This window comes from Pleurodeles waltl, chromosome 6 (assembly GCF_031143425.1).
Source record: "Pleurodeles waltl isolate 20211129_DDA chromosome 6, aPleWal1.hap1.20221129, whole genome shotgun sequence".
In the NCBI taxonomy this organism is placed as follows: Eukaryota; Metazoa; Chordata; class Amphibia; order Caudata; family Salamandridae; genus Pleurodeles; species Pleurodeles waltl.
This window is the reverse complement of record NC_090445.1, coordinates 470945709-470958625: the sequence shown is the minus strand read 5'-3', so window position 1 is coordinate 470958625 and position 12917 is coordinate 470945709. Positions and strand designations below refer to the sequence as shown.

Sequence of the window (12917 nt, the reverse complement as noted above, 5' to 3'; positions counted from 1 at the left end):
TTTCTCCCATTTTCTATACAAAACTGTTTATGTGAGTGAACGGGAGCAGCAGAAGAGAGTAGTTCAAGCAATAGAATTTTTCCCCAGTCTTCTCCAATTTCTCTGAAATCCTTTCTGAAGGTATCAACTCACCCTAGACCTTCCATCTCGGTGGGAGGTTGGCAGTGCCCTCCTGCTAGCCAACTACTCTGAGACTTCAACCATGCATCTTCCTGTCAGTGCTCCAGTACGGCCGGGGCCTGCTTCCTGCTTCCAATGACAGTAATATACAAACCTTCAGAACTAAGGTCCTACTCTACCATTCTGGCATGAAGATGGCCACCAGCCAAGTCCTCCTAATGTACTTTGATCAGAAACAGATGGGTCTCTGAAAAACTCTGACTTGTGGACAGTGATGGAAATCATTAAGAGTACACAAGTTCAACTGACGTGAATGCCTTCTTTATTTCTGACTCCCAGCCAATCGTGGCAAATTAGATCACCATTGGGTTGGTGATAGTCAACGAGGGCAGCAGGGCTTAGATTAAGCTTTTAAGAAATTGAAAGATTTCCAAGAGGTCACTGTCCTGAAAGCATGTTTTGTTTCTTACAGCTTTGGCATTATAGAAACAGATACTTTCGTAGGTCATCGTAGGCTTGCGTAGTCCACCTTTGTATATCTTGTACAGTTTCCTTGCCTGCTACTACTATATGCCCCCACTGACTTACATTGCCCCTAGTATTATGTCCCCATATGCATGCAGTGATCTCAGCCTTATGCTCACATAGCTTTACTTTTCACTGCGTGTTATGCCTCCGGAGACTTGGATCATCTTCTATCTTCTGCCTGCACTTTTGCATGTTCTACTTACTAATAACACTGTACCGATCTCGGCCTTATATGCTGAAGGGCTTGCCCTATGTGCTAATTCCCCAAAGGCATCCACTGTCCTTTGTCTTGTGTCCCACATATATTCATTTCACCTACTTCAATCATCAAGGCTGCATAGTACTTTCTCACTTTCAGACTTGAATTGGCTAACATAATTTTTCCTTTAGTCTTGCATTGCCCTCTCTCTTATGTGCCCATTGACTCGCATACCGGACTGTTTTTTTGCCCATAACCTTGCTAAACCCTTTATCCTGTCTCCATAGGCCCACAGGGACCTCTGCTTTATATCCACATAGACTTGCAGTATCTTCTCTCTTTTGTCCCCACGGAATTGCTTTGCCCGCTGTGTAATTCCAAATACACTTGCTGCGCTTACAGCTGATGTCCCCATAGTCTTTAATTGTCCCTCTGTTTAGTACCCATGGGCTTGCATTGGGTAGCACAATATGCCTTCAGAGCTGTACTACTGACTTTGAGTGACATCACTTTCTCACGATTATGTCAAAAGTGCATTGAACACATGTAGTCCACAATTCCAAAAAGGTGGTAAATACTCATATCTGATGACTTCTACTTTGGGCCAGGCAGCACTGGTGTATCCCCTTATCCACGACTTGCTGGGACTGACGTTAACGTGATTTCTCCTTTATGTGACACGTACTATATAAATTAAATTAAATACAGAACTAGAGTTTGATTTGTTGTTCTGTTTCCTATTTGACATGTTGTCCTTGTCTATAGGAGAGATCCTAGGCATGCAGTCAATACGCACCATGAGTCCCTTCTCTCACTATAGAGCGACGCCATCTCAAGAATGGCTTTTTCAGAGCCACTCACATACCTTTCATGGAGGAAGGGCCATTGTAACCCTTTGATCGGTCATCATGCCCAGCAACGATCTCTAGCATTTTATTGTAAATAGAGGAAACCCGTTCTTTTGAAAGCTTGATGACGAATGGTACAAAGGCCAGAAGTTTGGGTTGTAGAAACTGAGAATGAGAATTTTCGGCTTCCCAGTGTGGCCAGCTCTGCCAGATAATTCTTCAGTGATGTCAGCGGGCTGCAAATATCTCCGGGAGATGTCACACCCTGATTTTAAGTACCTGGAGTGTTCCCAGTCTCACTTTAAGTTCTTTGAATGAGATCATAGCCCGACTTGTGAGGCTGAGCAGTTGTTACTGTCGGACCCTGGGTTCATGGGGTGGTTTCCCAGCCTGTGATCCAGTTTCTTGTGTGGAGTCACAACCTGCGGTAACTTCTTTGATTTCGCACCTTAGTCCATGTCAGGTTACTCAGTGATGGTGTTCATTCGCTGGATCACAAGAGCATGATGTCACAGACTAACTTTTTCATCAGAGACCTCCTGGGCACTTTACATCATGGACTTTCCCTCCTTTGCTGTTGCCTCTGAAATGCTGGAAGGGCATTTCAGAACAATACGTTGTAAAAATGTGTACTAAATAAAACATTGAACACTGCAAGGCCCCGGACCTCTCCTAGGACAGGTTCTAGTTCTTGTGTTGATTTGTTGCATGTGAGAATGAGGGGTGCCTTGACTGAGAAAATGTGGTGAGGAGGCTGGGAATAGAAATGTGTATGCTTCATTTTGAGTTAGTGCCCTCCATAATGTTGAGGATTTGCTCTCTTTGAAGGACTGCCCACAGCTGGTGCCCACAGAGGAGATTCTGATCCCGGTGAGGGAAGTGAAGCCCATCACACTCCGAGCTCGCAACCTACCTCAGCCTCAGTCCGGTCAGCGTGGGTACGAGTGTGTGCTGAACATCCAAGGAGAAGTTCATCGTGTGCCAGCTCTGCGCTTTAACAGTTCCAGTGTCCAGTGTCAGAACAGCTCTGTAAGTGTCTTCCTGGTCATTCTGTAGGAAAAGGGGCAACAGCAACACTTAGTTCAAATTTTGGGGAGATTTAGAGGGCTGAGTGCAAAGTTCGGGGGAATGGTTGGAATCCCACACCACCACCACCTACCAAGCCACCCCTTTCCAGCACATAGTATATTCTCTGGATGTCGCCCAATTTTCAGCTTCACAGATTCCCAATTAAAATTTGCCTATGTCTACCTTCTGCAGGTGCCTCGATTCCAGTTGATATTACTCAAGATAGGAGCAGAGTGATAGTTTTAATCTTTAAATTGTTTTCTGTTAACAATAGAAGAAGGTATATGGATAACTGCTGAAAATATAGATCAAATTTTACCTGTGCACATGTGCACTGCACTCAATTGAGTGGCATCCAGCATCCACTCTAAACTCCAGTGCATGTTCACGTCGCCATAAATGCTGTGCATATCTGATTAGTTTATTTTCCCTACTGTACTAAACCTTCTAACTTGTTTCCAGTAAAACAGACACGCTTTTGTTATTACCTTGTTTTCTTGGTATTAAAATGTTTGTTTTTAAAAATAACAAACAATGTGGCCCCAGTCAATGAAACTAAATTGTGATTTTAAAGTAATATCACAACTCGTTATTTTACTTGAAGCAGCTGTTTTAACAATTCTGCTAAATTAAAGCACTGATTTTTTAGTAGATCCAACAGAAAGGAGATTCCATGATACATTTTGTGCAGCAAATAACATACATACATAACATACAGATGTTGGTTCAAGGTCATGACATGGCGGTCAACCATATGACAAAAAGACCTTCACTAGATTCATCACTTAACCTTCTTGGTCCACGCGGCAAACATTTCTCTTGAATGTGCATGAAAGAAGATAAATGTGATGCGTTGTCACCTAATCTGCAGCCATGACCTTCAGCTAACTTGTATGTTTTTTCCGTGATCAATTTGTAGTGTGATATCAAATATATATATATCTGTATATAAAGTAAGTATGCAGCTTATTTATCTCTATTAACGCTGCAACCGACATAAATAATTAAAGTGTAGTTAAACCTGCAGAACCCCCTAAAGCTGCAGTGCAGATGCCCACAACCTTACAAAATGTTTTCTGAGTTGTAAAATCCTAGATTTGGTCCGCTGGCATGTATGTATATATAAATCTAGCAAGGCATCACTGTGTTTCAGCTGTAAGGCTGTTGCCAGCACGTGCATGCCCTTGCATAATAAATGTGGTCATTAAGGGCTCCTGCAGTTACATTTCTAAGCACCATTTAAGATGTTATGCGTTTATGAAGCTCTAGAACTGCATTGTCCACATGCAGTTGACCTCCACGCCCAATAAATAGTACGGGATCACAATAGATGCACATAAAAGCATTTAATCAGTGTCAGCTCGTTCTGTCCTGATACTAAATGCTAGCTGGGGTTGAATCTTCCAACGCTAGCTCCTGAAATCTATTTTCTTCCACCATTTTGTCATCTTGATTTCTACCCGCCTCCATCACCACGTCCTTTCGGAGACTATCAATCTTAATGTTAATGTTCTCCTGAGTCGATATCTGGTGCGCGGGGACCAACCTAAAAGAAAGGGCTGATCGATGTGCGGGAAATATAGCAATTTAGTCCAAATGAAAACATGTGTTGCCATGGTGACACCTATTGGTTTACACCATCGATCCAGCGCCGGCCCTTATAGAGCCGGCCCTGCGGCCGTCAGGGCTCACAGGCACACATTCCAGTTGTTTCATTAACACAAGTGGCCAGCGGCAGTAAACGCAGAAATGAAACACAAAAAAGCATGAGAACACCTTATCACTGCGTTAGTCAACCCCACGTGTAGGGTATTTTCCTGCTATCATATATCACTCTCTCCAATTTTAGTTGTCCCCTCATGGCCTAATACAGTCAAATACTTTCTGGAACAAAAGTACAGGAAACATAAAGCAGGGTAATTGTAGTGCAAAAGTCAGGAGTTGTAAGGCCTGGCTGCTGACTCTGACTGGTAAAAGACCTTCACCAGACTCAGTCACGCATGTCACTGACGCTGCCCCAGCCCAGCTACTATTAGAGACACCAGCGAGTACTTATAGACAAGTGTTATAATAATAAATTCTGTTTGTATAGCGCTTACTCCCCTTGACGAGATGTTGAAGCGCTTTACGATGAGTAGCACGCTACCCAGAGCCTAGTTAGTGGTCAGACAATTGGTTATTGGGGTTAGTTTTGCATGCTGTGTTTCGTTTGATGTGATTATTAGAGGGTGCTACGTGAGGCACAAATACTATCTGGAATTAATATTGTTATGGTTTCCAAACCGCCTAAAGGCAGATAGGCATGAGATTTTTAGAGCAACAGATAAGGGCGATGGAAGGTAGAAAGAAGTAGAGGTCAATTTAAAAAACAAAGGTGATGGCAAGGCAGTTTTTTATGCAGGATTTTAAGGTTTATAACAGGTTGAGAATTTTTGCATGCAATTTGTGGATGTAAAACTGTTGAAAGAAACAGTTTCATTTAAAAATACTTCTCACAGTAAAAAAATATTTGAGTTTATGCAACTTATATGCACCATAAACAATATATTATTTTTAAAAAAAAGTTTGTAAACATCCACCAACTTAGAAATAAACAAGGCAATTAATATAGACATACTGCAGTAATCATCAGTATATTCAGTGCCAGGTTTGTCACCCATTCAGTGTCGGGTTTGGAAGGCGCCGCCCCTTCAGCCGCCTGACCCTGAAGAGCACCCCCACAGAACAGACACCATGTCCAGCAGAATGGATGTGTCTGAGGTCACCTTCTCCTTCTAGGATCCATCTTGCCTCGTGGTCTGTCTCTTCAGGCATAATTGACCAGAAGCAACTTTCGTTCTTCGAAGCCCATCAGAGTTTGAGTTTTAATAATTGAAATAGATGGCAGCACAAATCACTTAATAATTGTAAATTTGGCGAACTCCCTTTGGCAGTTTTTTATCACTTGTGCATGGTATAAAGAGAATACATAATTGACAAGCTATGATACAATTGTTTCCACTCTAATGTGATCTTTTCTTGTTTTCCGGACTTCCCCCCCAGTACCTGTATGAGGGCATGGACAAGAGCAGCTTGGCCGTGGATTTTGCTGTGGTTTGGAATGGAAACTTCATCATTGACAACCCGGAGGACATAAAAGGTAAACATCTTCATGCGTTAAGTGAATTCACAGATTCAGAGATTGCCATCAAATCCTTCCTTGGAACTTGCCCAATTTACTTTACTCACATGCTTACCGGCTGCACCCTACCAGAAACCTGCAGACTTTCATCCACAACCTCTTCATCACCACAGACCTGGCTGCCCCAACTCTAGTTTTCTCTGGCTGTCACTTCCTGGTGATTCTTCTTCTTCAGGTTATGCATGACTACTCAACTGACTTGCTCAATGTGGATAATCTCTTCAGCTGCTGCCCTCACTGGACTCTTGAACACTGCGCTGGTCAAAACACTACTGCCATCACGCCTAAATGTGTGCACAGATCGGACAGCCCCAACCATCAGTCCTCTTCCCTTGTACAGTGTTTTTGAGAGAAACTGCTACTGTTGCTCAATGAAAGGCAGGCTTGCCCCTCCGCCTTGTTTCTTCCATGACACAATTGTGGGTGCCTCAAAACAGAATATTTGTCTATATCCCAGTTTGCCCTATCCAACTGCTTGCTTCATCTTTACTTGAAATACTTCCCCTCCATTCTTGTACCACCCCCCCTTTCCCGACAGCTTTCAATGTTCCAAGACCAATAGATGATGTGCTGGTGCTACACAAAACAGACAATGGTATATAAATAAAGCGCCGACGCGCTCTTTGGTATCAAAAAGACTGACTTTGTGACTTACAGGAGACTTAGTAGTATCTTTTCTGGATTTTATAGTTATTGTGTCTTTATAGCTTGAGCAGCATATGAAGGAGAGTAATTTCATGTAAATCCTTATCATAGTTTCTATGTAACCTATACATATTTATGCCATAATCTGCACTCCTTTTCTTTCCACAGTGAATCTCTACAAGTGCGAGGCTCAGCGCGAGAGCTGCGGACTCTGCCTGAAAGCAGACCAGAAGTTTGAGTGTGGTTGGTGCCGCGGCGAAGGAAGGTGCACTCTGCGCCAGCACTGCAGCACCCCCTATGGGCAGTGGCTGGACTGGTCCAGCAAGAATGTGAAGTGCACCAACCCCCGCATCACAGAGGTAAGGCCCGCAGTAGCTTTTGGTGCCCATCAACACGCTCTCTAGGTTGAACTATGAAGGGGACCACTCCTTTGCTCCAATCAATTATGTGCATAATTGTGAGCCACTGTCCTCCATATACTATGTACAGCTCTCTGTTGCTTTCCAGCAAGTTCCCATTACAATGTCACTAGAACCTCGAAAAGGAGACATTACCTTCAAGGTATCCATTTCTTTTTTTTTTCAAACTTTGTTGGTGTAGTAAAAAACAACAACTGCCAGAATGAGATAGGGGGTTAATTAGAGATGTCAGCATTACAAAAGTGCAGAAAATGTATTGTTCAGAAGAAGCAATATTCCACCCAGTCCCACACCTCTGCAACCGCAGCACTCAAAACAAATCTCATGCCGCCGACAGCTAGATGACGCAAGTCATTGCAGCCACGGTACTATTTTTCACATGCTTCATCAGCCCGAGGAAGCAGCCCTCTGAGGCTTCCAGAGCTTGCAAACACACAAATTTTATGTTTGTCCACAGCTAATGGCTTTCTCGCTGACCAAGGCCTTTAGCTGACTTGAGTACTTCGATCTTCGAGTGCTGTTGTATGTGTTGGTCGGTGAGGGCCAGGAATCTGTATTTGTGTGTCTGTGATGTGAGCAACAGGACTATTATTGCTTGACTCCTCATTCAGCAAGGTGATGGTTGCCCATTGCCAGTCAGCTTATGTTTGGTTTGTGCGAGGACACATTTGCACTATATGGCTTTTATGTGTTGTATACATAAATATATGCAATGTTCTAACCAATGTATTTGATTAATGAATTGCTGGAATGTACTGCTTGTGTTTTTTTACTCACAGTACATTGAGTTATTTTGGGTTACACTGTTGGAACCCATCACACCGCCATTATTATGCTCTTTTGTGTGGTGTTTTCTTGGGGTTCTGGATTTGCCATGCATTTTATTTTGTTATCCTTTCTTGTATTTATGCCCTTTTCTGCTGTGTTGGTTGTGTGAGAGTGTAAGGTTGCCTATTCCCTGCTGAGTTATGTATGTTTATTCGTTTGGGAATTATCACGTTGCCATGTATGCGCCATTTGTCTCTATTATTTGTATGGAGCTCTGTTTTGGTGTGTATACTGCGTTCTATTGGTGAGCCATTGTGGCTGATACTTGTCCACTATCCTACAAGTTTATGATGAGAATAGTGCTTTTAGACAGCATCACATTCCAATTGATATGTTTTTTTCTGGTGTGCTTGCTTGATGTTCTGGAGCGGTCTACAATGTTCTGTTGGTGCGCAGTCTTGTATGCTTAGCCTTTTTTGCTGTAATGGTTGTGCGGGAGGATGGTCTTGGTGATCCTGGATTGTTCTGTTGTCTGTTGTGGCATGTGCTGAAGTGTGTGTTGAATATTGTATTATGATATGTGAGATTATTTATTCTGATTATGTTTAGTGCAGATGGAGTACAAACTTGAATCTTTTAGGCCATAATAACTGCATTAGCCACTTGTAAGTATTGTGTTGCTGCTTTTAGTGTGTTCTGTTATGGTGCTCGGTATTGAGAAGCAGGTTTGGTGATTTCAAGTGCATTTTGGTTTCAGATATATTGGGTGTGCTTCTGCTCGGTGTTGGTAGAGAGCACTAACTTGCTATCCGCAGGGATTTTGGTGCAATGTTGATTGCACAAGAGTATTCAGTTGGTCATTTTAGAGTGTTTTGTTGTGATGGTGGTTGTATTAAAATGTTGAATTGATAGTCTTGAGTGGGTTCTTATCATTCATAACTAACAAGCTGGTATGTAACATGTATTATATTTCATTGAGTTTCTATTGAATAATATCACATTGTATGCATGTGTGATGAAGCATTGATTGTTTAGTGAGATATGACATTCCTGGCACTTTCACATGAGGCTAGAACAGAAGGATGGGGGCTTTCGTATTGATGGCTTATTCTGATTCACTATCCACAGCTATTGTGGTACTAATCTCTGCTCATCTCAGGATGACCCAAAGCACATTAATGTCATGGGCTGTGGGACCATGTCTAGTACTCAACCAAGGTCTCCCTCCGGAGCAGCATTGGCTCCACAGAGTCGTAGGTTTCTGAACTTAGAGGGCATCAGGTAGCATATTGTCATATGTGCCATATGTGGCTTGTCGAACGTCACCATGGAACCTGAAACAATAAACTGTAGAAAGCTCAGAAACAGGACACAACACTTCTAAAGAGATGGCTTTGAAAAAATGATTCCAGGTGAGGCCCCAGACACAGTATGGCAGAGGAGACCATCAGAACACGAAACAGTACTCTATGTGAATTCTCCAGGACTGGATATAAATGCCAAGTTGAAAGCTTAGAAGCAAACATGTCAGTATGTTTCATGATTTAGTGAAGGCATCCAGAAATGGAAACAGGACTTCAGATGTGACCTCTAGAACACTTTATTTGAAACCTCCAGAATTTGACAGAGAGGTACAGAAACATGTCAATAAAGTTGCATTTGGGGGCATAATAAAGAGGGCTGCCAGAGGAAGGAGTATGGCTTACTTAGTAAAACGTAGGGGGGAGGGGGCTGTGAGAGATGCAGAGTACCACTTTTTGTGTCAGAGACAGGGCGTGGCAAATATGCTACAGATCATGCAGTGCCTGTGGACAACTTGTGCCAGTTGTCCACCGGGTGCATTTATTGTTGTGCTGGTTGTCCTTCCTTTTCATCGCTTTCGATCAATGCTGATTCTGGGTGAACCGTAATGAAGCTGAGCAGTTAATTATTAATTGATTGATTTCTGTCTGCTGATGAGCAAGCAAAACGGTTAGCATCTGCTAAGCATGTGTTTTTAGTTGGTTGCACCCACGGCTAATATAGTGGCATGAACTGTGCTTTCTTTTCTCTGGAAGATCTCTGGAGGGTCTTTGTAATTGCTGGTGTTATTTTTACGTTCATAGGAAGATGCTTCTCAGTAGTGTCTCTGTTTAAAATTGTTGACATTACAGGAAAATGCTTCACAGTGTTTGTAAATCTCGATGCTTTGTTTACGTTTATAGGAAGATGCTTCTGAGTGTTGATTTACCTGTGATGGAGGGCGCTAAAGGAAGGCGCTTTGCAGTGGGTGTGCGTAATTATTGATGCTTTGTTGTCGTTCATAAGAAGATGCTCCTCAGTTGTTACTTTGTCTGTAAAAAATGATGAGATATATATTTGCAAATCATTGGAAAACGGTTCTCAGTGTTACTTTGTTTGTAACTGTTGAAACTGTAGGAAGGTGCTTGGCCGTGGTTGTCTCTAGATCTTGATGCTACTCAGTGTTTGCTTTGTCTATAAACGTTGACTCTGTGTTTGAGTTCACAGAAGATGCTTTGTAGCAATGCTTTGTTTGTAAATCTTGACATTTTGCAGTCAGGGAAAGATGCTTCACATTGGTGCTGTTCTGGCAGGAGATGGAGGCTGCTATTTTGTCATTTAACTTCATTAAGATGGGCTAGTCCGTTTTGGGATTTTAAATGCATCCCTCCCAGTGTATTAAGTGTTTGGGGAGGCCCTAGCCAGCTCGTCCCACTGTGATGGGTAAAAAGGTGTCCTCTGACAATCTTCAGGCATATCCAACTTTGTGGTTGACCCCTGGCTTGATTTAGGTAGGATGCACCTTTCTCGGCTCATGCCAATTACTAAAATGCATTTTAGTGCTCCTAGAAAAGATGAGAAACCCAAAGCCCTAGACATCTAGGATCCTAGACTGTAAAGCTATTAGAAGAGTTGAGATGGTGAGTTGTCAGTGGTCAGGCTGAAGACAGCAGAGAGGATCCTGGCAATGGCCAAAAAGGTCCACAATGGAGTGAACAATCAGCAGAATCTCCTTTCTTCTCTGCTCATAAAATTAGATTTCTGACCTTTACCAAAGTGAGAAAAGCCAAGAGGTGCATTGTCCTAGTATATATTGTGAGACCTAATTGGCAAGATGCATGGACCTCATGCCCCTATAACACTCGAAGGTTAAACATAAGCACTTAAATTCTGTCTGCTCCCACTGCCTCTCTAATGAATGACATATTAAGCTTTCCTCTAGCACTTATGTCGATCAAATTTGAAAATATCAAATGTCCTTTATCTCTGTGCTGTGTTAGGATGAATTAGTGTGTTCCAAGTTATTCAGGGAAAGGTTGAAAGTGAGATTACGGCATTGGCCCAGTCTCCCTGGATGTGTCAAGGAGGAAGTGAGCTAAAGAACAGCCGTCACCGCACATTGCCTCCCTGAAACCCCATTTCATGGGGTTCCCAGATCCCATAACCTCTGAGTCATACTGCCTCCTGTTTGCTTCAATGAGAGTAAATTAAATTGAACATTTTGTCAGCGGTTTGGGGGGTTTAATTGCGCCTGTCTCCTGTGATTATGCAAATAGGCACACATGAATGTTCCAGACAGTTATATTGTAAAGTGAGCTTGACCTCTAACCTGTTACCCAATAGTCACAGACAAGTGTGGAGTCTAAATCTGAGGTCACTAAGGAATGTGTCCTCAGGGCTGGGAGATCTCTCCTGGGCCTTGTGCACATTCTCTTCAGCTGGAGCATCTTTCAAGAGACGCTGCCTGTTCATTAAGGCAAGGAGCGCGTCACTAGTGAGCAGGTAATCAATGGCAGAGTTTCAGCAATGGCCCGGCTTATACCCCCTCACTAGAGGCCCTCTGGCTCCAAACCTGAGATGAAGGCGAAGATTCAATGCAGAGCCCATCTGCACTGAATACCAAGGAAAAGACATAGCATTGATGTGAAGCGCTCACAAGAGGACGGGGCTGAGGCATAGCAATGCGCGTCCAACTCACTGGCATCGTATGGACTGGACTGCTTAACGTTTGGAGGGTCGCAGCAGGAGGCTGAGCATTTGTTGACTAAATATGAGATATCCAGACTCTCTAAATGAGGGTGTGGAGAACTTTTCCATTTATTCATGAAGCATGAATAATTTACGGAGGAAGAATGTGTGATACCGCTGCCTCACTCCCCCTCCTCATCATCCTTATGTGCTGAAAGTGCAGTTATGCACAGAATCCAGAAATATGTGTAATGACCTCTGAGTGTGGCCAGTACAGCCCTCCAGAACCTCTGCTCCATTGTATTGTTCTTTATAAATGCAACTACTCCCTTGTGGATGCCATAGCGAGAACCTAGTAGTTGTGGTCAATTAACTTGTAACCTGAGCCATAGGAGAAATGAAGAGATATCTGAAACTGGTTCCTGTGCAGTGTGGTCTTAGTTAAATCCAGTGTAGTGCTCTCGGATCTGAGGTGGTACAGTGACCCCAAAATTAGGGCCAATGAGTTTCCCTTGGACACGGGAACCAGCATAGTGCCCTTAGAGCTGGCAATTTAGTCCTTATCCTGTTCCTAAATAGTGCATGTCCACCAATTATTTGACCTCTTAGTGATGTGGCCTCATAGCCAGATCCGAAGAAGTAACCTCGTAATAGGATTCAATGGAGTGACCACATGTCTGGGAGTTCTGGGACACACTCCCCATTTCCAACATAACCCACCCAAAACTGTTAATCACCCAGTGCTTAATTTGTGCTTGTTGTTTCCGGTGCAGAGCACCGGCACTTATTTTTGAGGGCCGGCTCTTAATTTTCTGCCTCAAACATTTACTGCGAGCAAAAGACACATATGGGAAAGACGGAGGAAGAGAAAAACGAAAAAGCATCACAATGGGAGAAAGAAGAAAGCTACAGGAGTGAGCTGAAGGGGCAGGGAGTGGCTTTAAATGTATTGAAGAGGACCGATATGGCTTCAGGATTACGCTGCCTCAATATTCGGTGTTGGAACACTTAATTGTAGTAGCCGTGTGTTTAAGAAGAGGGCTTTGGGCACTGGCACGTTTTTATTTACAAATTAAGCACTGCAGTCACCTTTGGCTCACCTTATAGGAAACAGCTGGTCATTTAAATCCAAACGCAGCCATGATGGACATGTCAAGTCCTATGATCGCCAA

The 12917-nt window shown here is 43.1% G+C and overlaps 1 protein-coding gene across 1 annotated transcript in view; it reads left to right on the top strand.

The window, feature by feature from the left end:
* The window catches only part of PLXNA2 (plexin A2), a 473762-nt gene that overhangs the window by 332473 nt on the left and 128372 nt on the right, over window positions 1–12917 (top strand). The window contains exons 10-12 of the mRNA XM_069238625.1: window positions 2524–2724; window positions 5806–5902; window positions 6758–6948. Coding sequence (XP_069094726.1) covers window positions 2524–2724; window positions 5806–5902; window positions 6758–6948 — 489 coding nt within the window. The remainder of the gene's footprint in view (window positions 1–2523; window positions 2725–5805; window positions 5903–6757; window positions 6949–12917) is intronic.